The sequence below is a fragment of the Mustela nigripes genome, chromosome 14, assembly GCF_022355385.1.
Source record: "Mustela nigripes isolate SB6536 chromosome 14, MUSNIG.SB6536, whole genome shotgun sequence".
Lineage (NCBI taxonomy): Eukaryota > Metazoa > Chordata > Mammalia > Carnivora > Mustelidae > Mustela > Mustela nigripes.
Window position 1 is genome coordinate 33,626,181 of NC_081570.1, and position 26,885 is coordinate 33,653,065.

At 58.7% G+C, this 26,885-nt stretch overlaps 1 protein-coding gene across 4 annotated transcripts in view; it reads left to right on the plus strand.

Annotated features, from left to right (window-relative positions):
* The window catches only part of PTPRF (protein tyrosine phosphatase receptor type F), an 86,616-nt gene that overhangs the window by 28,247 nt on the left and 31,484 nt on the right, over positions 1-26,885 (plus strand). For all 4 annotated transcript variants that reach the window (XM_059374433.1, XM_059374436.1, XM_059374434.1 and 1 more), the window contains exons 6-8: positions 8,920-9,108; positions 17,793-17,903; positions 26,507-26,776. In XM_059374433.1, the coding sequence (XP_059230416.1) occupies positions 8,920-9,108; positions 17,793-17,903; positions 26,507-26,776 (570 nt within the window). The remainder of the gene's footprint in view (positions 1-8,919; positions 9,109-17,792; positions 17,904-26,506; positions 26,777-26,885) is intronic.

Below are 26,885 nucleotides of genomic sequence, written 5' to 3' on the forward strand. Positions count from 1 at the left end.
CTTGGCCTTTCCTCCAGGAGGTTGTGGGGGGGCGGTGAGGGGCTTGGAGCTCCTTCTGGACAGTAGGATCTGCCTGAGCCGGTGGGCTCCAAGCCAGGCAGGACAGTGGTCAGCAAAGCCCCGGAGGAGGCCAGACAGCAGAGATGTGGGCAGGGCCCTGGTGACTTGGGTAGGTTCTGGGAGGGCTGCGGAGTGGGTGGAGGGGGAGAGGTGGAGGGCTGAGGGGGGAGCCCAGGAGCAGGAGGGAGCTGTTTCTGACTCTGTCCTGGGGGGACCTGACTCTGAGGACTCCACGTGCCGCTGGTGGCAGCACTCCCTTTATGATCAGGGACACAGCAGCTGCCCTGCACCCCGTGTGTGCTGCAGGTGCCCCGTGTGCCCTGGGTACGGCAGTGTGTGGGATATGTGGCATGTGCTGCATGTACAGCAGGGGGTGTGTGGCAGGTGTGTGCATGTGCACGCACGCACTCCCATCCAGCCCCACAGGGAGGGGTGGTATATCCAGCAAGCAGTATACATCAGGTAGTGCCTGTGGGTGTGTGCACATCGGGGTGTTTGTGGGGCGTGGTATGGTGTGCGTGGCAAGCAGCCAGAGCTGAATGTGTAGGGGTCAGTCTGACCCTGGGGGGGATGGTCAGAGAGACTGTCTAGCCTCATTGTCTTTTTTTTTTTTTTTTAAGATTTTATTTATTTACTTGAAAGACAGAGATCACAAGTAGGCAGAGAGGCAGGCAGAGAGAGAGAGAGAGGAGGAGGCAGGCTTCCCGATGAGCAGAGAGCCCGATGTGGGGCTCGATCCCAGGACCCTGGGATCATGACCTGAGCCGAAGGCAGAGGCTTTAACCCACTGAGCCACCCAGGCGCCCCTAGCCTCATTGTCTTGGGGACCCATGGGTTTCCTGCTCAGAGCTGGAGTTCAGCGGGACAGCTGGACAGACGAATGTGGGACAGAGCGGTCAGGCTGACCCGTTCTCCAGTACAGTGGCTCCCCAGCAAGTCCTCTGCAGCCAGGCCAGGACGGAGGGTGCAGAGGGATCCTGCTCAGATTTTGGGAGCCCTCCTTTTCCTCCCCTCCTCCTACCAAGGCTAGACTCCCTTTCCCCAGTTTCCACCCGGCCTCAATGCCTGCTGATGGACTAGGACCATACCGTCCTTGGATGCCAAATGGGCTCAGGGATCCAGCTGCCCACCTGGAGTGTGTCTGGTCTTCCTCCTTTTTTTTTTAAATTTACTTATTTGATAGAGAGAGATCACAAGTAGGTGGAGAGGCAGGCAGAGAGAGAGAGGGAAGCAGGCTCCCTGCTGAGCAGAGCCCGATGCGGGACTCAATCCCAGGACCCCGAGATCATGACCCGAGCCGAAGGCAGAGGCTTAACCCACTGAGCCACCATCCAGGCGCCCCTGGTCTTCCTCCTTTGTGGCAGGCTTTGGGGGGTGCCAGCTGATAGTCGTGTGGGACAGAGACTGGGGCAGCGGGGCAGTCAGTGCTGGGCCTGGACCCATGAGTTCTGCAGTGGCTCTGACCCTGGCTGGCTTTGGGACATGTGGGGTGATGACCTATCGAGAACTCACCCCCCACTCCTCACCCCCATACTCAGTCCCTTTGGAAATAGCCCCAGGGACAGGAGGGCTGATGAGCAGCCTGTGACCCTGTCCTGAGATCATGGGCTGGGCTGCATCTGGAGCAGAGTTGGTAAGGGAGCTTGCTTTCAGGATGGGTGGGAGTTTTCCCAGGGAGTTGGCACTCCTTACTCTCCCTTTCTCTCTGCCCCTGGCCCAGGTCTGACTGGGGTTGGGGTGTTTGGAAAAAGGGTTACTACAGGCAGAGGATGACTTCCCAAATGGCAGGCTGTGCCCTCTTCCTGTTGCCTGTGTATGTGTCTGGGTAACAGCCTGGTTTTGCAGAATCTGGACCTGTCACCTCCCTGATTTGCAGTCACAGAAGGCCTACAACCCAGGCCAGCTCCTACCCCACCCCTCACAGCTGAGGCATGACCTATGTACTTCTGGTCCAGTGACTATGGTCTCTGTGACCTATCCTTCCACCTCCCCCCACCCCCTGTCATGACCACTATAGCACTGGGGACCACACAGACATGAGGCTCTGCAACCATTTCCTGGAGAGTTCTGGGCCCTAGGCATGGGGCTGGGAGAGGTAGGCGGGCAGTGCCAGGAGGGCCTTCAAGTTCAGACTCTGGGTTTCTTGGTACGTAAAATCCCGCATTTTCTCTAGTCTTGATCCTTCTCCAAGAGCCCAACTGGACTTCCTTCTGAATGGCCCTCCTGTGGTGTAGGCAGTATGCTTATGTCTTCTATTAGCCAGACGGTAGGTACCTCCCCTGTGCCCAGCCTGCCCCTGCCACCCCTACGGTCACAGGTACTAACCAGGCCCTGCTGTGTGTTTGGCCCGCTCGCTGACTCCCTTCTCCCCCAGCCTCATGACTACAGAGTGGAGCCAGCAGCTCTGGGAACAGCTCACCAAGTCAGAGGCTCTCAATGCCCCTGTTCGTGCACATTCTCTGTCCTCGGTAAGGTGCTCCCTCTGGTTGCCAGGGGAGAGAGTATTTTAATCAGAGGAATGACATGATCAAATATATGCTTCAGAAAGGTCCCTGAGGATGCATAGTAGGGCAGCAGGAGACCAGTGAGGGTCTGGGGCAGCCCTGCAGCCCAGGCAGTAGTAGGTCACAATGGCCCAAACCCAGGCAGCAGGCAGGGGAGGAAGGGAGAATGGGTGGCCAGCGGTGGAGAGAGAGTGGTGAGCTGCCTGGCCACAGTGGGCCTGGGGAGGTGGGAGACTCAGGGTTATGGCTCTGGGTCCAGGTAGATTGCGGGACCATTTTCTGAGGCTCAGGACCTGGTCTGAAGGGGCAGATTGACAAGGCCAGCTAGAAATCTGTTGTAGTACGCATGTGCGGGCATCCAGGGGGAGGTATCCAGGAGGCCTTGTTCAGATTCGCCTGGCGCTCCAAGGGACATCTGGAAATGGAGTTTTGAAGGCTGAGAAATGGCACATCTCAGGGAGCCAGAGCCAAGAAAGGAGGAAGAGGGCCTGGATGGAACCCCAGCTGGCTAGTACTTCATGTTGGGGGTGGGGGGTTTCCATAGGAATCTGGTGAGGAGAGGCCTGAAGGGGAGGAGGGAAACCCAGAGGGAGGCTGTGGAAGTGGAGAGAAGAGAGGTATGTGAAGGAGGAGGGAGTGGTCAGTGGGGAGGGGTGCTGTCAAGAGGTCAGGCGACATGAGCACTCAGAAGTGTCCTTTGGACTTAGCCCTGTGGGGTCATGGTTGACTTTGATGAACTGGCCAGAAGCCTTAGAGGTGGCAGCTGGGTGACAGGGGTCTGAGGAGTGAGTGGGAGGCCATCGGAGGTCTGGAGGAACTGGGCCTGAACCTAGGGGTATCAATGGATAAAAAGACTCTTCCTGGCATAGGGCCAGGGTGGGGGAACCCCAGGAGGAAAGTCCAGTCTGGGCCTGGGCCCGCAAGCCGGAGGGTGGGTAGGGTGTATGGCTGGGGAGAGCACCAGCGTTCACTTGGGGCGGTGTGGTGGGGAGGCCTCCCCAAGCAGGTTGCGGAGGGCAGTGTGAGGTGCCAGGGAAGCCCTGGGGGAGGGGGAGGCCATGGCTGCTCTCCACTCTCACCGCCGCTCTTGGGCTCTCGCTGCCGACAGGCCCCAAACAGCTCAGATTCAAAAACAAAACAGGCTTTTAAGATGCCAAGTTTGATGAAATCTGAGTGCTGGAAGAGGTGGGAGTTTTCTCTTAGAAAAAGCTGAAAATCGAGACTGAAAGCTGAGAAAGAAGATGGGCCCAAGGCTCCCTGGGCCCCCCCTTACTGCCTGGAAGCAGGGTGGGGGTGCTCTCTGGGAGAGCAGGAGCCTCTGGGGCTGGGGAGGGCCTCCGGGTTGATAGCTGGTGTCTTGGCCCCAACCCTGCTGAGGATGGAGCTGCCTCAGGGACGAGACTCGGAGACTCGAGGTGGCCTTGGTTTCCTTAGAGCGCACAGGGGGTGGGGAAACCGCAGCCCCACTGCCCATGCGCTCCCTTCACACAGCTCTGCACATCTCTGCGTCTCCCGTGTCTCTGGGTACCCGTGCCCCAGCATCTGTGCAGCTCTGACTGCAGGTCTCCCCGTGTGTGTGCAGTGCCCATGTGCTCGACCTCTGGATCCACTTGCAGGAGTGTCTCCACAGGTGCCATCACTGCAGGTGCCCCTCCACACACGCATGGACATTTCTATTTCTGCACCTGTCTCTCTTTCCCGTGTACCTCTGGCTGCCTGGCTGTGCATGTTTCTAGGAGTCTGTGTTCAGAGACAGGGTGAGGTCAGGCTCAACACGCAGGCACAGGGGAGGAGGTCAGGCGTCCAGATGGTGCCGCCCCAGGGAGCCTGCGGATGTGTGTGCCGGTGTGTGCCTGCACGTGCACGGAGACGCCACGAAGCTGGGTAAACACGGGTGAGAAGGTCGTGCCGACAGACGGTGCCGCCCGCGCCAGGACCCTGCAAGGCGTCTCCATCTGTCGGCTTCCTGGGTGCAGCCCCCTCCCTCTGGCCCAGACTCAGCCCCAGGCATCCCAGGCTGAGCCGGACAAAGAAACCTGTGTGTGCTTTGTACGGGGCCTCACCAGCCTCCCTCCCGCAGCCATTGCAGCCAGCCTCAGCTCATCCCCTATCTGCCCCTACCCTAGCTTCATCTGCCAGGACCCCAACATTTGTCTTAGCTCCAAGCAGACCTGCCTTCCCATTGGCCCCCCAGTCTCCCGTAGCCTTCACCCAAGGCAGTTCCACCTCACCCCTCCAGAGCTCTCCCTGTGTCCCATGTTCAGGGGTTTAGTACCCTTGCATCTCTCTCCTTCCCCAGGAAGCCACCAAGATAGCAAGTGAATCATGGAGGTGAAGCAGCTTCACCACTGCTGTGGGGCCTCAGCCAAGTTTCTTCCCCTCTCTGAGCCTTCGTCTGGCAACACCCTCCACCCTCGCACACACATATACCCTGTCATGTTCCTCTGCCCAGTGGGGACAGCAGGGGAGGAATTTAGATCTCCTGTTGCAGTATCTAAAGCCCAGTGCAGTTTGCTGCAGGAGCCGTTAAAGTACACGTGTGCACCCAGCACGGTGTGCAGAGATCCGTGGGGGCAGACCCCTGGGAACGTGTGTGCACCCTACTGTGCATGCTGGCGGAATCCACAGACAGCTGTAGAGACTCGTGCTTCCTGATACCTCTGTAGTCCCTTACAGGCCTCACAGGCTTCTCTTCCCCTCCCAAGGACCCCCTTGTCGTAGAATGGAGGGGCCTCCGCCCTGCAGGCGCAGACTCCGGGATTGCCTGGCCGAGGCTTGGAGGCAGGTGTGGGAAGCCCAGGCTGCTCTTTGAGCGATTGAGAGGGAAGGAAGCCCAAGGGGGAGGGGAGCAGAGAGTTGTAGAGTTGGAATGGGGGAGCAAGGTCTCCGGAGGGGAGGGGGCCCACTCTGCCCAGGTGGGGGCCAGAGGGGCGGCAGCTGCTTTGACCAATCGCGGGTGCACGCTAGCTAGGACGCGGGCGCGCGCAGCCTTCCTCCTGGAGCCCGCCTCTCTGCCGTTGCCATGGTTACCGGGTGGCCTGGAGGGGGAGGAGCCCCTCCTCCCTTCCACCCGCAGCCTGCGGGACAGGTTTTGAGGGGACTCAATAAGCATACACTGGGGTGTGGGGATGTGGGTGCGTGCCCGCAGGTGGCCACGTGTGGGGTACAGTCGGGTTTGTCTTGCTGCTTGTGTGCAGGGGCTTTCCACGGAGCAGCTGAGCCCTGAAGCCGGAGGAGGGTGAGGTATGGCAGGATGGTGGTACCATTCCCCAGGGGCACCCCTGCCAGGTGTGGGGCCCACCCCTCCGGATCATCCCAGCCCCCCTTCTCATTTAGCTGGGTGACCTTGGCCAGGTCTCTAAGCCCCAGGTCACTCTTCTACTGCCTAGGGTTTTGGTAAGAGTAAATCATTTTTTAAAGCATTTTAACTCTCTACTTGGAACACAGTAAATGCTCCCTAACAGTAACCTTCTATGCCTCCTATCTGGGCCTCAGTTTTCCTGACTGTCGATGGGTTTGCAGTCATCATGTGATGTCAGACTGAGGGATTTCCCCAGGTCTGTGGCCCCCTGTGGTTGAGACTGTAGTGGACCTGGTCTCTGTGGGTCCTGCAGGGTGTGCAGGGGATAAATGTGCAGACTCATGGATGGGTCAGTTTCCACTAGTGTGCCCAGTGTCCAACTTGGCCAGACACACAACGGGCATCAGTAAGCAGCTGCTGACCTTGGCTGCGTTTGAATGTGGTAGAGGCCTCCCGGGGAGCAGAGAAGGAGGAGACAGCAGCGGGTCACTCCTGAGGGGCCGGTGTCCTCCTGCGAGACACGCTTACCCTGCTGGAGGTGCAGGACGGCAGCCTTCCGAGCTCTGCCTAGAAGCCGAGTTGGCACAAGGGACCGGGTTTTGGGTCCCGCTGTTTTATGGACAGCTCTTCACACATACCGATTTTAGGTTCTGGCGGCAGTGCCTGAGGCATTATCTGAGCCAAGGACAGAGCCATTGAGGGCGCGATAATTGAGGGAGGAAAATTAATTGTCCTTAATTTGGCGTAAATCCCCAAGACCTTCCCCGTGTCAGGAATTCAGAGTAGATTCCAGGACGCGGGGGCCGCAGGTGTCTGTACTTCTTCCCTTCTCCCTGATCTCCCTTGCCGGTGGCGATGGGGCTGGCGGACTCCTGGGCCCGGACTCTGGCAGACTCTGTCACCCCTGTGCCCCCATTTGCTCAGCAGGGCTGTGCAGGTAGGATTGAGGACTGTCACCCTGGTATGCTAGGGTGGCTCTGACTGTCCTGAGTGTCCCCCAGCTGCTGAGGAGGGCAAAGAAGGTGGACAGGGGCCCGGGGCCTCAGGCCCTGCCTGGGGCTTCCTGTTAAAGCAAACCTCAGCAGGCTCAAAGGCAGCCGCCTCCTGCTCGGTGTACCCCGAGTCCTGCTTCCTTGCCACATTTTCCTTTTAAAAATCAGAGCTGGAAGTCAGGACACCGTGGGATCATATTTACAGCCGAGGAGATGGTGGGTTCACATCTGGAGTTTAGAGGGCTGCAGGTGGGGAAGTAAGCATAGCGCCAGCTGCTGGAGAGGCTGGGGAGGCAAGGCTATGCTCGGAGTCCTACTGCTCTCCAGCGCAAGACCCCATCTCTTCATGCGGCCACGGTCCTTTTGGGATGCCACTGGCAGCTAGAGCCTTGGCAGAGCCCCCCGTCCCACCCGCCCAGGATCTGGCAGCAGATAGAGGGATGTTTTGCCCCTGCCTCCTGGGGCTCTTCCAGCTTCCTCTCCTGCCTGCCTCCCCAGTCGGTCCCCCTGGGTCTCCGAGAGTCTATAGGGAGGATCAGCCCTGCCAGTCTTTACTTTCTAGAATCGCTTCTGAGGATGCCATGTGCCTTCTCCCTGGCACAGGAGTCTGACCTCAGCTAGTGTTCTCACATACCCATCTTGTGCTGGGCCCAAGGGAGGAAGGTCTAGGCGGTGCCGCCTCCTGGTCTCTGCCACCACGGAGCCTTGCTCTCCCACTGGAAGACTGACAGTGTTCCCCAGCCTCCACTGGGCATGTCTGGTGTCCACACTGATAGGCTCTGCCGGGTTCTCGAACGCAGGCAGAGGCCCTAGCCCCAGGCCCTGGGCTTGGTACCTGACTACCCCAGTGGCTCAGCCAGGTGCTCCTTGTAGCGGTAATGTCCACTAATCCTCGTTGGTGCAGATTCTCTGTCACACTCTCCAGCACCTTGTGTGTCATTAGATGTGCTCCTTGCAATGGCTGTACAAGCTGGGAGCTTGAACCTGGTTTACAGATAAACGGAGGCGTGGAGAGGATGAGTAATGCACCCCGGTCACAGAGCTAGTTGGTGATGGAGGTCAAAGCCCCACTCCACCTGCTCTAGTCCAGAGCCTGTGCTCCCAGCCCCTTGTGCTTCCAGGGGTGGCAAGTGGCCAGCCCTGCTCCCCCAGCCTCAGGGGCCGTGTGTCGGAGTGTCTATGCAGTGGGTGTGGGGGTGTGGGGGTGTGCCGATGTCTGTTGCTTCCACAGGACAACTCTTGTGTGAGCCGCCAGCCGCTGGTGAGGTGGGAAAGGCAGTCAGGGAGGAATTTCACTTCCCTTCATCAAATTTGGTGTCCTCATAGAGCTTTTTTCTCTCCTTAACCTCCACATGCTCCAACATGGTCCACAGGCCTGACCACGACCCCCAAGGAGTGAGAGAAGAGGGTCAGGTCAAGGCTATAGTAGAGAATGGGCCAGGGTCAGGACCGGGAGATGCAGGGGGTCACTTGTAGGGCAGGGGTACCAGAGTCAGGTCCAGAATCCAGGCTGTGATATAGGGTTCTGCCATGCTGTGGGGCTCAAGGCCAGAGGCAAGCAGTGGAAGGGAAACGACGTGCAGAAAAGGGAGTGGGAGCTAGGCAGCACCCGGGGTGGGGGGGCTTTGGGCTGTGTTGTGGCCCTGGGTGCTGCCATATGAGCTGTGCCCCCCACCCCCAACAGCCCAGCATCCGTGTAGCACTTTCTGCTGTGGCCAGCAGAGCATCAGTCCTCGTTTTTCACAGGGCCCGGAGAGAGAAGTGCTGACGTCTCCAGTCTGAGGCATTGTTTCTCAGACCTGGAAACTCCCTGCCAGGGCCGGGTGTGCTCCATGGTCAACTGTACCCCCCACCCCAGGCCTGCAAAGGGCAGGCCTAGGAAGTGGGACTCGAGTCTGGGTCCTCACACAAAGCAGGCTCCACCCTTAGAAGTCAGAAATTGGGAGACAGGGGTCTCAAGGGTCCCGGCCAACCTGGGAGTCGGGAGCAGCTACCCACGGCCGAGGGTTCTAGGGTGCAGGCAGTGCCGGCCCTGACTTGCCCTTCTGTTCTTTGTCTACAGAGGAACAGCTACCCCCGGGGTTCCCCTCCATCGACATGGGGCCTCAGCTGAAGGTGGTGGAGAAGGCACGTACAGCCACCATGCTGTGTGCAGCAGGCGGGAATCCCGACCCTGAGATCTCTTGGTTCAAGGACTTCCTCCCGGTGGACCCTGCCACAAGCAATGGCCGCATCAAGCAGCTGCGTTCAGGTGAGCAGAGGGCGAGGGGCAAGGGGCCACACAGACTTCAGGAAGGATGTCCTCCTGGCGCCCAGCATAGCCTTCCCTCTTGGGCCTGGGAGCCTGGGGCTGGCCCACCGTGGCTGAGCGGATGGCACCCAGTGGGGGAGTCTCATCTCGGTACAGGCCCTCCTGGCCCAGGGAAGGGAGCTTGACAGCGAGGGCTCGTTGTCAGGGATTCTTCTCCCTTCCTGGGATCACCAGAGTCTAGACTTCGGTGTAGCCCAGCTCCTCGCAGCATGAGTGGAGCACCCGGCGTGGCGTTGGGCTCTGCAGAGGCGTTCCGTGGCTGTTCATCCTCCATCCTGCCTGGAGTCTGGCCTGGGAGGAGGCCTACTGGGTGCTTCTCTTTACTTCCCCAGATAGCAGGGCTTAGCCAGGGAAAGAGGCCGGAGATGCCTGATTCGTCAGGCTTCAGAAGGCCGGACCTCAGGAGCTTCGAGCCAGGAGGACTTACTGCCATCCCTTGGCCACCAGGGCCACTTGTCTCCTCTGGATATCTCAGTCGAGCCAGCTGGGAGCCCTTGGCAGCAAGGATGCCGTCATGACCAGGCAGGAGGTGTCGCCCTGTTGATCGATCTGCCTCCGAGGCTCCCGCCAGGATAATTGATTCAGTTTTTGTGGGAACGGTGCAGGCGGGAAAGGAGGCTCAGCATCAGTTTAGCTGCACTCTGCCTTTGTCGCCAGCGAAGGCTGAACCGATAGACCTTGATCCAGAAACTCTGCTGCGAGCTGCAGGGTGGTGGGCTCAGGCAAGACAGCCAGTGCCAGCCAGAGCCCCTGCCGCCCATTGGCTGTGAGGTCAGCACTGCAAAGGAGGACACAACTCTGCCTGTCAGGGCTGTGCAGGCGTCAGAGGTGCCCCTGCCACTCCCTGGGGTGCCAGCCCCTCCCCACTGCCTCCTACCAGGGAGCCGCCCCAGCAGCGCCAAGGGAAGGAAGGAGAGATGAGCTGCCCAGCGGGGGCCGGATTCAGGCCTAAGCCAGGGCCGCCTGAGACAGCCTACAAAGTGTTAGCTCATTTAATTTAATTAAAACTCAACAAGATGGAGGCAGCTGTAACGCAGTTAATTAAAACAGCCATAATCAAGGCAGGAAATGGTCCGGCAGCATTTGCAGCCACTGCCCAGCACTGCCCAGCGGCCTGCTCCGGCTCCTCTGCGTTTGCTTGCAGTCCCCTGGGCAGGCTCCCCAAACAGCCAGATGGTCCTCCCCGCAGGCCTGGCCTTCGCCCCAGCACGGCCTTGGCCGTCCGTGGCAGCAGTTCTGGGAAGGCTCACCGTCTCGCACGCTCGTCCATCAACTATTTATGTGGTCCTTACTGTGGGCCAGGCCCCGTGCCCCCCATTTGCTGCCTGTCACGCCGTTGGCAGCCGCTCCTCCCCCGCGCCTGGCTTTCCTCTCACATCTGTCTCCCTGAGGCCTCCTCTTCCTCTGCTCCTTCCGCCAGCCAGGGAGCCTCCGTCTCCAGCGCTTGCTCTGTGAGTGGGGCCTTCCCCCACCAGGCCGACTCACCCCTTCCTGTAGCTTCAGGTACCCTCTCCACACCCACACGCCTGGTTCTGTTTCCCAACACCACACAGCTTGCCCGAGTTTGAGACCAGAAAACTCTAACTGCCTTCTGAGTGTCACCCTGACTCTCCAGGAGTGGTGACTTCCTTCCCAAACGGCCGCGGCCTTCTCCCAATGACCACCTCCTTGCAGGTGGCCGTCCCCTCGGCCTGAATGCAGGGACACGTCTCAACTCCTGCTCCAATAAGAAAGCATCACATCCTCTTGTCACCCACATGGCTCCCATGCCAGACCCCCTTCCTCCTTCCGCTGCCTTGGCGGTAGCTGGGTCCGTAAGCACTGTGCTCCCTGCCTCCAGGCTCTCCCTGAGAATCCAGCCCCCCGCAGCTGCCGCGTTTCTGCTCGTGCCCCTCTGTGCTTGGATAGCCTCAGTAGCCCCTCCCTGCCGGTGAGCCCAGGCTCCTGCTCCTGAACGAGGCACACACAAGTCTCCTGTTCTTCCCAGCTCAGGTTGGCAACTTTACCTCCTCGGGTCTCAGCTATACCACTTACCAGCTCTGCGGCCTCCGGGAAGTTCTTTAACTTCTTTAAGCTTCTGTTCTCTCACATTTAAAAAGGACTAAGGGAGACAACAGCAGTTGATGCTTTAGTTCACTGCCTGGTGCACAGGGGGAAGGCTCTGGCCACCCCACACTTGCACGGAGCCACCCTGACCCCATCCTTGCTGTCTGCTCTGCTTCACCAAATCAGGAAGCCTCTCCCTTCTGTTCCTAAGTAAGGCCACCTCCTTCAGGACCCACCCCACTCGATGCTGTTACTGCCTGGCCCCATCTCTGCTCACTTAGGCTGGGCCCTCCTTACAGGAAGAGCATGGGTCTGGCTCCCCAGTGCAAGGTCCCCCTCCCCCCACCTCCCAGCACAAGCCAGCTATAGGACAGGTGGCTCTCAGGGATAAGACCTTTGGGCCCTGCTCCTGCAGACAGATGTTCACTCCCCCTGCTGCTTAGGCCCAAGGAAGACCTTGTTTCACCTTTGCTGCTACCTGGGAGCTGCAACATGAGGGTTATGGACCCAGGATCCAGTTCCTGAGGTGGCACCTAAGGGGTCTTCATCATCCTGTCTCTAGTAACACACAGGACTCTCTCCCCTCACTACTGCCTGGCTCTGGCACCAGGCCCTCAGCTCCAGGAGCTGCTGCCCCTCTCCTGTTACCATGTGAAAGGATGCTGTCGCCCATCTGACAGGGAGATCCCTTCATGCAGTGGAATCAGGCCCCCAAGTGCTTGGCTGTTTACAGGGACCTTCGCAGTTTACGCGTCACCGATGGATCACAAAGTATTTCCCTGCCTTTTGTTGCACTTGATTCTCCTGGAACCCTGAGAAGTGGGACAGGCTGTGATTATCATGCCCACTTCACAGCTGAATTAAGGGGTCACATGTGGAGATCCAGGGCCAGGGAGCTCCCCCGTGCAGTGACCCAGAGGCCTTTTGGCATCACAAATGCCAAGCCTGGGGCCTGGGGGATAGTTGGGCCCCGTGAGCACAGCAGAGTGCCACAGTCCTGTCCTTTCCCGACCTCACACCCTCCCTGACTTGTCCCCAGCACCTATCAGGCACCTGCAGGCTGAGCTACAGCCCACGACACAGGGCACGGCCCCCGAAACAGGAGCTGGAAAGAAGGGCCGCTGTTGTGAGAGCCGCCCAGGCCTGAGCTCTGCTCCATGGGTGTTTTCCTCACTAAAGTGACATGACATACTGTTACAGAGCCTCTTGGGAATTTGAACTTGAGGCCCAGGGTGGGCGCAGAGGACTGGAGACAAACTCAGGGAGAGTGGAAGTCAAGTCAGCAGCAGGCGGTGTCACCAGAGCAGCAAGGGGAGGCTCATCTCCAAGTGGGGCTCAGAGTCACTTCCAGGTCTTGAAAGGAGCTGGTGGCCCACACGCTTGGCCAAGCCCAGACAGGGTGCCGCGGAGACCTCCGGTGCTCCGCTCATCCCCATGGCCTAAACATGTAAGCCGCCATCCCTTTGCCGTTGAGGACAGCCTGACCACATCCACACTCTCCCCCAGAGTGCAATCTCCTCGCACACCCTCTGGACACCTGAGCTGAGACTACAGGGCCTGAGCAGAGGTGCCTGCATCTGGCTGCAGTGGGGGGAGCCCTCTGGCCCTGGCAGATGGGACACAGAGCCAAGCGCGGAGCAGACTCCGGGGGGGCCTAAAGGCTGCTGTCCCCGACCCCGCTGGCTGGACGGCCCAGCTCTGACCAGAAGAGCGTGTCCTCCCACTCGCCCCATCTCTCTACTGGGTCTGCAGGAGGGCATGCAGGCAGTGCGTGGTCAGAGTTTCCCTTTGGCCCGAGCACACGGGCCCGTCTCAGGAGCAGCGCTGACTCCTACTGACTCCTGGACCCCTCCAGTCTCCCACACCCACCCTGTGACATGGTAAGGTGAATTCTTCTTTCAGTCTGGTGGAGAAGTGACTCTTCAGAGAGGTCCAGAGACTGGTCGCACAGCAGGTTAGGGTTTGGGAGAGCAGAGGACAGAAGCTAGGGGACCAGTCCTGGACTGTTTACCCCGCCACCCCCTCCCAGGCCGGGCCTACACTGTAAAAGCAGATCAGCGAGCGGTTGTTGACTTTTTTGGTCTGAGGACCTCTGATTGTAAATATTAGAGGACCTCAAAGAGCTTCTGTTGGCGTAGGTTTTATCCATCAGTATTAACCATATTAGACGTTGAGAAAAGTTTTAGATATTGAAATTTTCAAATAATTTAAAAATCTATTACATATTAAATAGCATTTTTAAAAGAAAAATAATTATGTTTTCTAAAACAGAAACATCTCGTGAGGCGAGTGGCATTGTTTTACATTTTCACAAATCTCTTTAATTGGGGCCTTGATAGAAGATTGTTGGATTCTCATGTCTGCTTCTACATTTGGTGTATTGCAATATCACACTTCGTGGAGTGTCTGGAAAACTCCGCTGTATATTCATAAGAGAGCTAGAGTGAAAAAGGCAAATGACTTCTTAGTGTCATGAAAATAGTTTCAACCTTGTGGACCCTCTGAAAGGGTCTTGGGGACAGTCATGGTCCCTAGAGGATCATGCCTGGGGGATCACTGTGATAATGGTTTTTCCCAGTCTCTCTGCAGCCCCTCCACACCCAGCCCAGGTCCCAGCACCTGCCTTTGCCCCTTCTCCAACTTCTGTGTCTACATGAGGCAGCCTGATCCAGTGGGAAGGCTGTGCACCAGACCTGGTTAGTTCCTGCCACGTCACTCACAGGCCATGTGACCTTGGGCTTTGGGGAAGCCACTTACTGTTCCTCAGCTTGTTTCATCATTCTTGTGTGGGCCTGGATACTGCCTCCTAGGCAGGTGTCATCAGGGTCGATGAGGGAGCGATCACTGTTTGTCTCTTGACATACTTCCCTCTCCTGCAACAGGCAGAGAGGGGAGAGGGGCAGGGTGGACAGCACGGGACTCAGGGCCCCCCATCGGCTCATCGCTCCTGCGGATGAGGCCATGGTAGAAGATGGGGCCTGAGCACAGCCTCAGAGGAGGCCCCTGTTCGGACCGCATAGCAGCCCTGCACTGGGCATTTGGAGACTATGTGTCTGGCCCTTTGGGCTTGTAGCCCTGACCAGGTGAGGGGGAGGCCCTGGCCTCTGGCTCTCACCAGTCAGTTTGGGGGGAAGCTTAGTAGTCACTCACTTTTTTATCTGGGTTGAATGGGCTCTGCGGGGCATCTGTCACTGGGTTGTGAGTTCTCCCCAAGTCCCCCGGTGGGGCTGGGCTGGTGTGTCTGCTTGAAGGAGACCTGGCCTGGTGGTGGCCTACACAAGCCTTTCCTTTAGCCCCTACTGTGTGCTTAACTTGGTTTGTTTTGGTAAGTGCTTTGTTTTTAAATCGTGCCCACCTGGGACGCTGGGGTGCCCCTGAGGAGTGGAGTTGCTCCCTTTTTTGTTCCCTTTCCCCTCATTGACCTCAGCCAGCGCGGTCTGCAGGAGCCCTGGCTCCATCTTCCTGATCCCGGTTACCGCTGGCCCCACGACCTCAGCCTCATCCCCCACCCTTGCCTGCCTCCAAGCAGTGCCTGTGACCCGGGGGACACCGCTTCACCTGCACTCAGCCTGGCTCAGCCTGGCGCTTGCGCACCTGTCACCTGTGTCGGTCTAACTCAGGCCTCGATTTCTCCGTGTATTTAAGGCCCTTTCTCATGTTTTATTTGATCTGATTTGGCTTTTTGTGGCTTTCCTTCCTTTTGTACTAATGCTTCTCTCTGATCTTATTTGCATTCAAATTACCTCGCCAGGTGGTTCACCAATCAGAGGTAAGAATGCTGTCCGTGCATCTCGCCACGCCACGCCACGCCACGCCACTGCCGTCACCACCACTCCATCCCGTCCAGTCCGTCACCTCCCCCATCCCCATCCTGACCTCTCCAGCCTCCTCATCTCCAGCTCCAGTCCCCTCAGCACCACCGGCCACCACACACCTCCACTCTCGGTCATTCCCTCCTGTGGACTCATCCATTGCAAGTCTGGACTGTAGAAAAACTCCACTGAGCCCTGCCTTGGGGATGGCAAGCCCTGCTTCCCCAGCCTTTCAGGCCAACCCCACAGAAGGGACCCTGTCCGCTCCCATGGGGAAGCCAAGTGCTGAGCCCCAAGCCCAGCCACACAGACGGAGAGTCTTCCCAGGAGCTGGGGCAGTGTGACCGGGCCTCGCCTTTCCTCCCAAGAAGCCCCTATTTCTTGGGGCCCTCAATGATTGCTTGACTTCCCTTAACATCCTAGCCCTAGAGCAGGGTGAGGACTGCCCATACATCCCTGTGGCCCAGCATACACGAGGAGGAGCATTCGGAAGACTCCAGTGTAGGTGTTGCAGTGACACAGGGAATAACCAGGGTCCACCGTGACTAGCTCAGACACCCTGCCCGCCCTGGCTGATTTCATACCCCAGAGTCCTGTGGCCCCAGGCTTCAGAAAGCACACTCTGGACACTCAAAGATCCGGGTGCAAGTTTGACTCGCTGGCGTGGCCTTCAGAGAAGCAATCCCTCTCTCAGAAGTCTGCTTCCTCCTCTTTAAATAAGGGCCAGGGCCCACCTCATTAGTCACGAGGTTTAGAGGAGGGGATGAGGGTCCGGGCAGCATCTGGCTCGGAGCAGGCCCACTGGAAGACAGTTGCTTCTGGACTGATCGTATTCACCTCATTTCTTCATGCCTCTCTCAGCATCCTTGAGCACATCTAGTCCCTCAGTTCAGGGCCAGGGTGGTCTCAGGGCTGAGAGGAGCCGCTGCCTCCCTGCAGGGTATCTGGTCTGTTACCCTCAAGGAGGGACTCACCCTCCAGACCCCCCACCCATCCTGTCAGCCTGCACTAGCTCTTTGTGTCCCCACCACTGGGTTGTGGTGTTGGTTCCACATGTTGGGGTTTCTGTGTGGATCCAGGCTCAGGGGCTGTGTTGGGTCCCCCACCAGGTCCAATTCTCTGCAACAGGGGAGCCTCCTCCCCCGGGAGGGGTCTACTCCACCACTTGTCCCTGCCTGTGGCGTTGGCCACCAGGTCTCCCCTCCCTCCCCAGCTGAGCTGACCTAGTGCAACACCCCCCCACACACACACCAGCCAGAGGCCCAACCCCACTTGCTTGAAGGAACATTTTCTGTAACAACGTCCATCCATCCCATACACGTGACCTGTTGGGTGCCCATCGGGGCTGTTCTTGCAGAAGATGGATATTTGGCCTGCGCCCTGGGCCCTCATGCTCCCGGATGGCCGGTGGGGAGGGCTGAAACCAGGACCACAGAGCAAGCCAGCCCTTTGTCCTGCATCGAGGTTAAGCCTTGGCAGGCCCCTCCTCTACCCCCAGGCCCCAGCCCCCTGTGTGTTCAGGGCCCCTCCTGCTGCCCTGGTGCGGAAGAGGGGTGTCAGGCAGTGAAGGGGCTGCAGCTGGGACCCATGGTGCACCTCCCCTGGGGCGTGGACCATGAGAGTGTGACTTGGAACTCTTCCTATGGCTTTTATCCAGGCCAGTCCAGTGGGGTCCAACAGGTTCTGTCTCTGTCCTTTGTGGGTGTGGTGAGCGTCAGCCAGTCTGAGGCCTAGGAAGGGGCTGTTAGGGTCACTCTGGCTGTTCTGTGCAGGTGGCGGTTTTCTGTCAGGCCATGTGCTGTGGGGTGATTCAATGTCCGTTGGACTGTCCTGTGTGGGTTTGATTGTCTGTCGGCTTGTTCCAGGGAGGGGGTATTGCTTGTGGCTCGGGGTGTTACTGTCTTAGATGGCTTGCCTGGTGTGCTCTCAAGAACAGTGTTTTCAGGTGTTTATTGCCAGGGCTGGGGGTGGCCAGGTCGAGTGGTTTCACCCCCCGGACCCCCTGCTGCCTTGGGCTCCCCTACCTGGATCTGCCGGAGGGTCCTTGTCAGCTGCCCACCGCCCCCCCCCCCCCAGTCCTGGCTCCTGTCTGTCCGTCTGCGGCCAGAGCAGCCCCTCAGGGCACTGGCCCGAGTGGGAGCTGCAGCCTCCATTAGCCTCCTGAATTATGCAGCAGCCGCGGTGGGTCGAAGCACTTTAGCAGGACCAGGCTGAGGAGAGGAGCCGGAATGGGCGGCGCCCGAGGGATAGGGGTGGGCGCTGTAAGCGGAGGCTGCCAGATACCAGCCCCCCAGAGCAAGCTCCTTCCTTCCTGGGCAGCCGATTCCCAGTGAGCCCCATCGTGTGCTCGCGGCTCCCAGGCCAGCGGGGATCCAGGCTGCGCCCCCTCCACGCCTGGCTCCACGTTGCCTGGCAGGGCCGGTAGGTCTGGGAGCACGTATGGGCATGCTTACTGGCCAGTGGGCTCCAGGATGGGGAGTCCAGGACTGGACACTCCATGGAGCTGGAGGGGGATGGGATGGAGACCCTGGCCCAGCCAACAAGCTCTACGAAACTGCAGGGGTTAGGACAGGCAGTTTGTGCTCCCGATTGCAACGCCTGCTTCCAGCCAAGAGGCCGGGGGCTCATCAGGGAGAGCTTCCTGGAGGCAACACTGGTGCCCAGGTGTGGCCCCAACATCTTCAGCCTCTGGTCAACACAAGCCCAAATGCCGTCGAGACCCCTCCCCACAATCCAGGCCTAATCTCTGTTGCTGTGTCCCCGCAGGTGCCTTGCAGATTGAGAGCAGCGAGGAGTCGGACCAAGGCAAGTACGAGTGTGTGGCGACCAACTCTGCAGGCACTCGCTACTCGGCCCCCGCCAACCTGTATGTGCGAGGTAAGGACGAGGGCAGCACCCAGCCCTGTCTCCATGGAGCTGAACTGGCCCTGCTGGGCATGCCGTCTGGAGCCCTCAGTGGAGGCAGTGGGGGCTGCCCTCTGCCCAGGCTCTCCTTTCCCCGCCTCTCTCTGCCGCAGGAAGGACAGCCAGGACTGCTCCCACTGGGCAGACTCCCGATGTCCGCCGCTACTTTGCCTTCCTTCCCCGCAGGCCCTGTGGGACACAGCAGCTCTTGGGAGCATTTGTATCTCTTATAGGTCCTGCCCCGTGGGCCCAGAGCCCCATGGGAGTCTAGAGCCTTCCAAGCTGACTTTTCACTGTGTGTGTGTGTGTGTGTGTGTGTGTATGCGCGCGCACGCACACACAAGCGAACACACTTGTTTGTATGTAAACATGGGCAGACCTCCCTGGCATTCCTCAAGTCTGCCCACCCCAGCAAGGGGGGTACTCCAGGCCAAGTGAGCCTGCCCTCTGGCCAGGTCTGTGCAGAGCCTTCCTGGAGGAGGAGGCAGCTGTGCTCTGTCACCAGCCAGGATTCTTATAGGGAAGGCCAGTCCGAGACTGCTGTGAGCCCCTACAGGTGAGCATCTACCATGCTTCAGGTGTTTCTTCCTGAGACTTGGAGGATCCTGTGTCTTCACAAGCCCAGGGACCCACCAGAGAGGGCCTGGGGGCTGTTTTGGAGTGTCTAGCGTCTGCTAGGCTCACGGCCCAAGGGAGACCAAAGCTGGCCACTCACCCCTTCCTGAGAACATGCTGGGTCTTGTGTGCACAGTGCATGGGAGGGGCCCAGAGCCCCTCCTACCCCCACATCCCTGTCACTTAGCCCTCCTGCACAGATGGACTTCATTACGAGTGAAACTGTCTCCTCTCAGGGGATTTGAAGAGGAAAGTGGACGCAGCTTTTTTGCAGCGATGACTTCATCACGCTGAGTGCTTAGTGTACCTTCTCGAGGGGACCGTCTGCCTCTCCAGCCAGCAGTGTCCACTGCCTGTTCTGCTCTTTAGGGCCACCTGGTCAGACAGGGTGGAGAGAATTAGGCATCAACCATGTAGTTGGTGAGGAACTGCTCCGTGTCAGGGCACAGGTTCCCAAGAGGCCAAGGCTGCCAGCCCCTTGGGTGATGGGCAAATTGTGTCTCAGAGACCAGGGGTGACACTTCATTGGAGTTGGGGGTGTAGGGTGGGAGGCTCCCACTGGCCCTCTTGTGAAGTATCCTGCCCATCCAGGCTCGCCTAAGTGGCCCCAGGGCATATCTTAAGGAACAGCGTCAGAGCAGAGTCCGGGGGAGGGGAGCCTGAGAGCCCCGCCCCCACAGATGGCCAAGATGAGGGGAACTGTGATGTGCACAGCCTTCCCCCCACTGCTCCAGGCAGAGCTTCTGACAGGCACACGGGGCTGACAAGTCCTATCCTAGAGAGGAGCCATCGGGACAGCCCTTCTCAAAGACCTGCCTCCTTACCCCTGGACCGTTCCAGGTTCCTGTGGACCCTGACGTCCCCGGGGCCAGTCCTAAGTCTCTGTGCCTGAGACCTGCCTGATAGCCAGGCTCTACTTGTGCCTGTCCCTGCCCTGTTTTGTCCAGAGCGACTTGCCAGGAGCTTCACATGCCCTGTCCCGTAGCCCCAGGACAGGCCTTACTAATGAGACTTGGAGACACCTAGAAAGCTAGTTGCTAGGAATTTTGCCTCTGGTGTCCCCACCGCTCCTCATTGCAGTCCTAGCAAAGCCCGTGCGTTCCACCCCCAGCGGTGCTCAGGGCCCATTAGCCCCAGCAACTTTTGAGACCGCCTCTCCCCTGCTGGCCACCGGCTCTGTCCCGAAGGCTGCTTGTGAGTGGACCAACTGTGGTGAAGTCCCCCAGTGCCTGCCCACCTGCTGCCCTCAGAGCAGCTTCCAGAGCAGGCAGGTGCCTGTTGCCCTCCAGTGGGCACCAGCTGTCAGGAGCCTCAATATCCAGGCCCCTGTGGCCTCCAGCCCTGGTTTCTCAGCCTCAGCACCATTGACCCTTGGGTCTTGATGACTCTTAGTTATGTGGGGCTCTCCTGGGGGTCGTGTGATGTGTAGCGGCTCCTCTGGTCTCCCGATGGCAGCAGCGCCCCTGGACGTGAGAACCCACAACATCGCCATCCCTTGCCTGGTGTCACCTGGGAGGCTCTCTCCCCACCCTCACATTGGGAACCGGTGCTCTAGATGGACAGCCTCCCACCAGCATTCATCTCTCTCCATCTCCCTCTTCTCTCACTGTGTTCACTGGGCTCAAGGCCACATCTCCTCCTGGGATTGTCTTCAGTTTCTCACATCCTTCCTCTGTCCCCCCTGCAACTGCCACATGTAACAGGACAGCGCGTGTGACGCTCCCAGCACCGTGGCGGGCGCACGGGAAGCACCTGGGGGCCAGTGACTGCTGCTGCTGGCAGGACAGCCGTTGGGGGATACGCCATCCAGTTACATCTGCCTTTGTTCGGTTGCCCACAGCTCCACCCGCAGTCCAGCAGGCCCAGGCAGGCTGGGCGGACCAGCTTCTCTGTGTCACCATCCATCTCCCTCTCCGCGTGACTCACCCTCTCCTTCCCTCCACAGCGTCTCTCTCCTCCCGCTCTCAGGACACAGAGCTGCCAGGGGCCAGGGTGTGGCCATGCCCCACCTGCCCCCAACCGTCCCTCTTCGCTGCAGGGAGCTGGCCGCTGGCCACAGCTGTCTCTAAATGGGGCGGTGTCTCCACAGCCTTTCTCCACATAGGTGCCCAGACCAGCTCTTCACGCTGGTGCCGTGCAGTGTGGGGCTTCCTCAAGGTGGTGGGAATCTAGCCGCCCGTGTGCCTTGGTGGGTTTGCGGGCTGCAGGGGCCCCGACCCTACAGCCCAGCTCACTGGGTCTGTCAAGCCGTGGGGTGTGTGTGAGGCATGGGGGCCCACCTGTGCTCCCTTTCCAGCCCTCCCTGTCCCGCCCTTGGCATCCTGGCACCTGCCAGTGGGACCCAGCCCAGTCCACCGTGTCCTCCATGAGTCCTGAGTCTTTCGTGAGCTGCGTGGTCCGCGTGCACGTGCGTGTGCGTGGGGCACAAGAGTCTTGTCTCGTGTCCGTGCTGTGTGGGCAGATGAAGGTTGGCCTGTTTTTACTCTCTCTGTGTTTCTCCTTGTCTTTTTTTTATTCCCTCCTCATCCTCATCGCACTCTGCCATCAACCCAAACTCTCATCTCTCAGATCAGCGAGAAGGTTGGTCCTTTTCACTTCTTATCCATCTACAGTCCGCCCATCGATGGGATGCTCCTGTCAGTAGGGACCGGCGGGCTCGGTCAGCTCCCTCGGGCTCGCTCCAGCCAGGCCTGCCCGCCAGTCAGGCTCTGCTCTGCGTTGTTTGGGCCGGCAGGCCTGCAGGACTAGGGGTGGGTGGGCAGGCCCCCTGCCCTGCATGCCTCTGCTGCTTGGGTCCCTGATGTGCCACGTGTCTGCATGTCCCCTTAACTGGGCTCCTCTGCCGGCGCGGTCAGGCGGGCATGGTGCATGACATGACATGGTACTCCGCCGTTACGCCTGGGCTGGGCCAGCTGTCTGTTCCCGGTGGGGCTCAACCTTGAGAGCGGTAGTGCGTCACACGTGCCTGTGGGGCCTTCCTCCACATCCTGGTCCCCTAAACTCCGCCTTTGCCTGAGCTCACCTGCAGCTGCTGGGAAGATGAAGGGAAAAGCCTGATCTAGATTGAGCTCATACCTCAAGGTCCTGCAGCATAGGACAAGAGTCCCACAGCTCTGCCCTGACCTTGAGGTCCCCACCAAGCTCAATGGGGTGGCCAGCCCCAGTCTGCCTCATGAAGCTTGGTGTCCATGGCGCAACTGGGTGGCATTACCTTAGGCATGAAGGAAATCTACATTCTTGTCTGTTACCTCCCTAAGCGGAGCCAAGCAAAGATCTGCCCACCTGCGCACCCCCCCCCCCCCAGCCAGTTCTTGTTTCCTCAGGCCTGTGCTGGGTGCTGAGCATCACATTCAGGGAGCTCATACCAGACTGGACCGTTGATTGCAACTTGGGCCCAACACGGGAGCCCAGAGGATGTCCCAGCTGGGAAGGGCCCCCAGAGACCCTGCTCTAGCTCAGTTCTCAGCCCCACCCTCAGAGCCAGACTGCAACCCCTAGTCTTGGGGCTGGCAGCCGGGGCCAGCGGTCATTCCTGTATCACATGGTCCAAGTGGTCAGAAGAGACGCACCTGTCCACTGGACTTTAGGCTGAGCCCCAGGGAGCAGACTTCGCCACCTGCTCCTCTCTGCATCATATCTCCGTGGCTTGGGTTTCCTCCAGAAGGGGGAAGGGAGCCAGTCGGGGGGAGGGCTGTGGCCTTAGCTCGGGTATCAGCCCTGAGCATCCATCCATACGCACTCCTGTACTCTGGGGCATTTCGGTTATACCATTTCGCTGACCAGGCGGATCTGCTGGGGCGCTCAGAAAGCAGTCATCAGCAGAGACAGCCCAGCCCTCAGCCACCTCCCCCTGCCCCCCTTCCCCCACCACCCTGATCCCTTCCTCTTCTCCCCCTCTTTGGTCCCACCAAAAATAAAGCACGTACACAAATATTTAACGGGAAGGCAGAAATGAGTTTCTAAATATTCCAGGGGGATTTGCCGGGCTGGTAATTTGTTTGGCGCTGATAATTACATCTTACATTTTTCCAGCTTTACTTAAAACTGTGTGCCGAGTGCGCCGGCATTTAATTACTGCTCTGCGGCAGCCACAAGGTTATTTATTAAAGAGTTATTTTATCTTGATACAGTGGATCCTGCCCCTCATCCCCTCCTTAATGTTGTGTTATTTTCATCAGAGAAATTCCTGCGAGCGAATGCAGATTGCTGGGCCTCCCTCCCCCTGCGATCAGGCTGTCACTCCACTGAATGCTGATGCCTCCCGGCGCCACAACGCCCTATTATACGGGCTTGTCAGCGCAAATAATTAGACTTAAAAGTTACAGCTGAAATATAATCCAGAAATGGCAGAGCCCTGTTTTAGAAATTGTCTATAAAACGTCAGCACTGAGGATACACGGAGAACGGTAGTAGACCAGCATTGCTGAAGCCCAAGATGAGACCTTAAGTGCGTTTTTCCCTGGCCCTGGATCTTTCTTCCCTGCTGTTGCTTCTGGCAATAGACCGGGTCCAGGGCAAGTTCTGCCCCTTTCAGAGGCCTGGTGTCTGGGACAGCGGGAGGGGTGGCGGTGGGGCTGCTGTGGGGAGGTGGCAGCCACACCCGGCTGTTGGGATGGGGGTGACTGTCCAGGCAGGTCTGGGATGCAGGGCCCCACCGGCACTCAGGATCTCCTGCCCCCACCCTCCCTCTGTAGACCTACTCTAACCTCACTCATACTGCAGGGAGTGTGAGCCTGAGCTGCAGGAGATCTCACTCCAGAATGCCTCGCCTGTGCCTAGAGCCTAGTGTTCTAGCAAATGCGTCTGGGGTGCCGTCCCCAGCAGTCTCCAGGCTGGGGGCCCCTAAAGGTGGCTTCTGACTGCTCAAACTCATCCTTCGCTCCCGGGGTTCTCTCTTCTACCTGCGTGTAGGAGAGGAAACATAAAACTAAAAACAAAGCTATTCCCAGCGTTTGTTCTGAAAGGCCTCCGTTTCCAGGCCATGGAACAGAAAACTTTACCCTTCCGGGACCACTTGGGGTACGGTCCTATCAGCTTTCTACACTGCTTAGCTTGGGACCCGAGGTTTATTGGCCAAGAACCTACTTCCTTTCCCTGGGGCTCTTTGTTTTTCTGTCCAGGTACTAATCAGGCCCCAAGATTCTGCCACTGACCAGGGTCAAACTTGCAGCCATGACCTTTCCTGGCACAGGCTCTCTAAGCCCCATCCTTCTGCCTGCTGGAGAATATCTTCTGCCAGCCTTGGCTACCCAGAAGCCCAGGAGCTTCTCCATAGAGCCTCATGTGTGTCTTTTTTCCATCCCATCAGCCAGGCCTCAAAAGGGCGTGAGCTTTTCATCCCACTGACGCCCTCCTGATAATACATGAACTCAGGCATGTTACTTAAAAGTATCAGTCTTTAAAAGTCTGTTCCCTTGCCTATAGTCTGGAGGTGATGGGATCTATAGCAAGGAAACCTTCCTCACATGGTAGGAGCTCAGGAGTGGTTTCCCTTCGCTGAGCCTGTTCTGATGCCCATGAACGAAGAGCTCACAGGCCACCCCTGGCTGAGATTAAAGACCTGATCGGTTAAGGCTGTGCCCCTGTGCCTTTGTGCTCCAGCCAGGGCTATGCTGGACCCCTCCCTTCATTGGCAGGCCTGGGCCTGGTCAGTAGACAGACTTGCCTGCCTGGGCTTCTCCTCCCATGACCCGCCAGCCCACGCCCAGCTCCAGAGCTCGAGGATGGCACCCAGCACGAGGCTGGGTGATGTTAGTGTCCATGCCTCCTGGTCTCACTCTTGTGCCATCTGAGGGATGCTCAAAGGGTGCTCTTTGTCATGGGTCCCTCCTGCCAGCCATACCCAGTATCTACCTGTTGTCTGCCATGCAGATGTCTCTACGGATAACATGCTGTCATTGTTCCGGGACTCCCAGCATTGGGCCGAGTGACAGAAACTGACTTAATCAGCTTAAGCAAAACAAGCAGATTCTTGTCTTACCAAACTAAAATCTGTAGAAGTAGATTTGGCATCAGGCAGGGCTGGATCCAGATATTTAAACAGTTTGATCAGGCTTTTGGGTTTGTCTCTTAGCTCTGCTCTCCACAATTGACGTCTTTGTTCTCAAGCGTGTTCTCCCTTGTGTTATGAAAGGTGGCTCTCAGTTCCTCTAAGGCTCTAAGGTTGGCTGCTGTGGTATAGAGAGAAAGTTGTTCTCGTGGTTTTTGCCAAAGTCCAAAGGCTGTATCTTGCTAGCCGGATCTGGGTCACATGTCCCACATAACAAGAATGGCGGGGAGAGGTTCCCCTAAAGAAAATGAGGAGGCCAGTTCTACAAGGTAGAACACCAGGTGTCCATGAGACACACTGGGACCCCAGTGGGCACAGAGGGAACTCGGCCCATGATGCCAGGAACAGATGGCTTGCTTGGTGGTTCTGTCCAGAGGCCTCGGACTAAGGCAGTGTGGGACCCAGTTGAGGTGGGAGCCAAGTGGGGGGTCCAGTTGTGCAGCCTGTGGACTCACTGAGGGGATCAGGCAAGGGTTTTTAACAGACAGCTGATGTGAACAGACTGGAGCTAGCTGTTAGTGGAGGACCGGTCCTGGAAGAAAGCAGTGAATACAGCAGTGCCACGGAAGAGGGAGGTGGAAGAGGCACTGGTGGGAGCAGTAGCCTCTGGGTCTGAAGAGAAGTTAGTGGGTTAACGGGACCTGGATGTCTAGTCTCCGGGCCACAGCCTGACCACCCTGTGCAGGGAGGTCAGAGGTTGGACCGGGTGGCTTCTGGAGTTACTTCCAGCTCTACTTTGGTGGGCTGAGGCTGTCCGAGCAGCAGAGTCTGGAACCTACAGTGGAAGTGCCCCTGTTGTGACGGCACGGGTCCTCTGCATGCCAGGCTCCCCAGCGTGGGTCCTCGGAGACCTACACGCACTCTCAGCAGTGCCTTTCGGTTGCGTAGCCTCACTGCCTGCCTCCCACTGCCCTGTCTGTAGGGGTGCCCGTGGAGGACACACCTCGGCCACGGTCCCCCAGCTGCATGACCCGTCAGCACGCCCAGCATGCCTGCCCACTGCTAGGTTGCACCTGACTGCCCTCCCTCTGCATGTTCCAAATGTTTGTGTCAAGCTTGCAACTTTGAGGGGGGTTCCAGGCTGCACGCTGGCCTAGGAAGCTCAGCACGGCTTCTGGCCTGGGACGTCCAAGGCCAGAGGTCCTGGCCAGGTACAGCCAGCCTCCCCCTTGAGACCTTCGTTCATTGGCACAGAAAGCCATCTGTTCGGCGCCCTCATCATGTTACTGCCATCGTCATGCCCATCCTGCCCGCGGACCACATCCCTGGCCCGCCCTGGTCCCTTGCCCTGCCCAGCCCCTTCCAGGAGGCGGCCCTTTCCCTTGGATTCCCAGCCTGTGCCCTGAGCATGGCTGAGATCATCTCTTCCCTCTGGTTGTGGCTTGGTCGTGGAGGCAATGACTCCAGAGAAGGTGGCCACGCCCCTCCCGGCCAGCCCCTCTGCCCTGCCCCAGGTCCACTCTGAGGTCCTCCACCCTCCAGTGCCTGGACTTCTCTCACTGGTGCCCCAGTTAGCCCTTCAGGAGACCCATGGCGGGTGGGGGGCAACACTGGAAGATGACCTGGAATGTGGCCCTGATGAGCCCTCAATGTAGACCTGAGACCTGAACCTTGCAGAGTCCCTGTGTGACCCTGGGCAGACAGCAGGACTTTGCTGGACCTCAGTTTCCTAGGCTGTAAAACGGGAGCTTGTTTATGGAATCTCTCGTTTTCCAGTCTCTGAGCGTGGGGGCTACTCCTAGCCCAAAAGTGGAATGGGAGGGTGTAAGCCGGGGCCAGGGACTCTGCCCCACCTGCCTCTGAGGTGGGTCTGGCTCTGACGAGGGGGGCTTCCTGGATGAGGGGCCCCTGCCCTTGCATCCTCTTGAGTGTCTTGCCCGGCCGGTGAGTGCCTCTCTCCCTCCTCCCGCAGTGCGCCGTGTGGCTCCTCGTTTCTCCATCCCTCCCAGCAGCCAGGAGGTGATGCCGGGCGGCAGCGTGAACCTGACCTGTGTCGCGGTGGGCGCGCCCATGCCCTACGTGAAGTGGATGATGGGGGCCGAGGAGCTCACCAAGGAGGATGAGATGCCGGTGGGCCGCAACGTGCTGGAGCTGAGCAACGTCGTGCGCTCTGCCAACTACACCTGTGTGGCCATCTCCTCGCTGGGCATGATCGAGGCCACGGCCCAGGTTACCGTGAAAGGTGAGTACCACATGTGAACCGGCTGGGGCCTGGGGCCTGCCCCATCGCAGAGGGCAACAGGAGGTCGGTCCCAGCATCCGCGGCAGGGGCATATGGCCGTTGTGGGGAT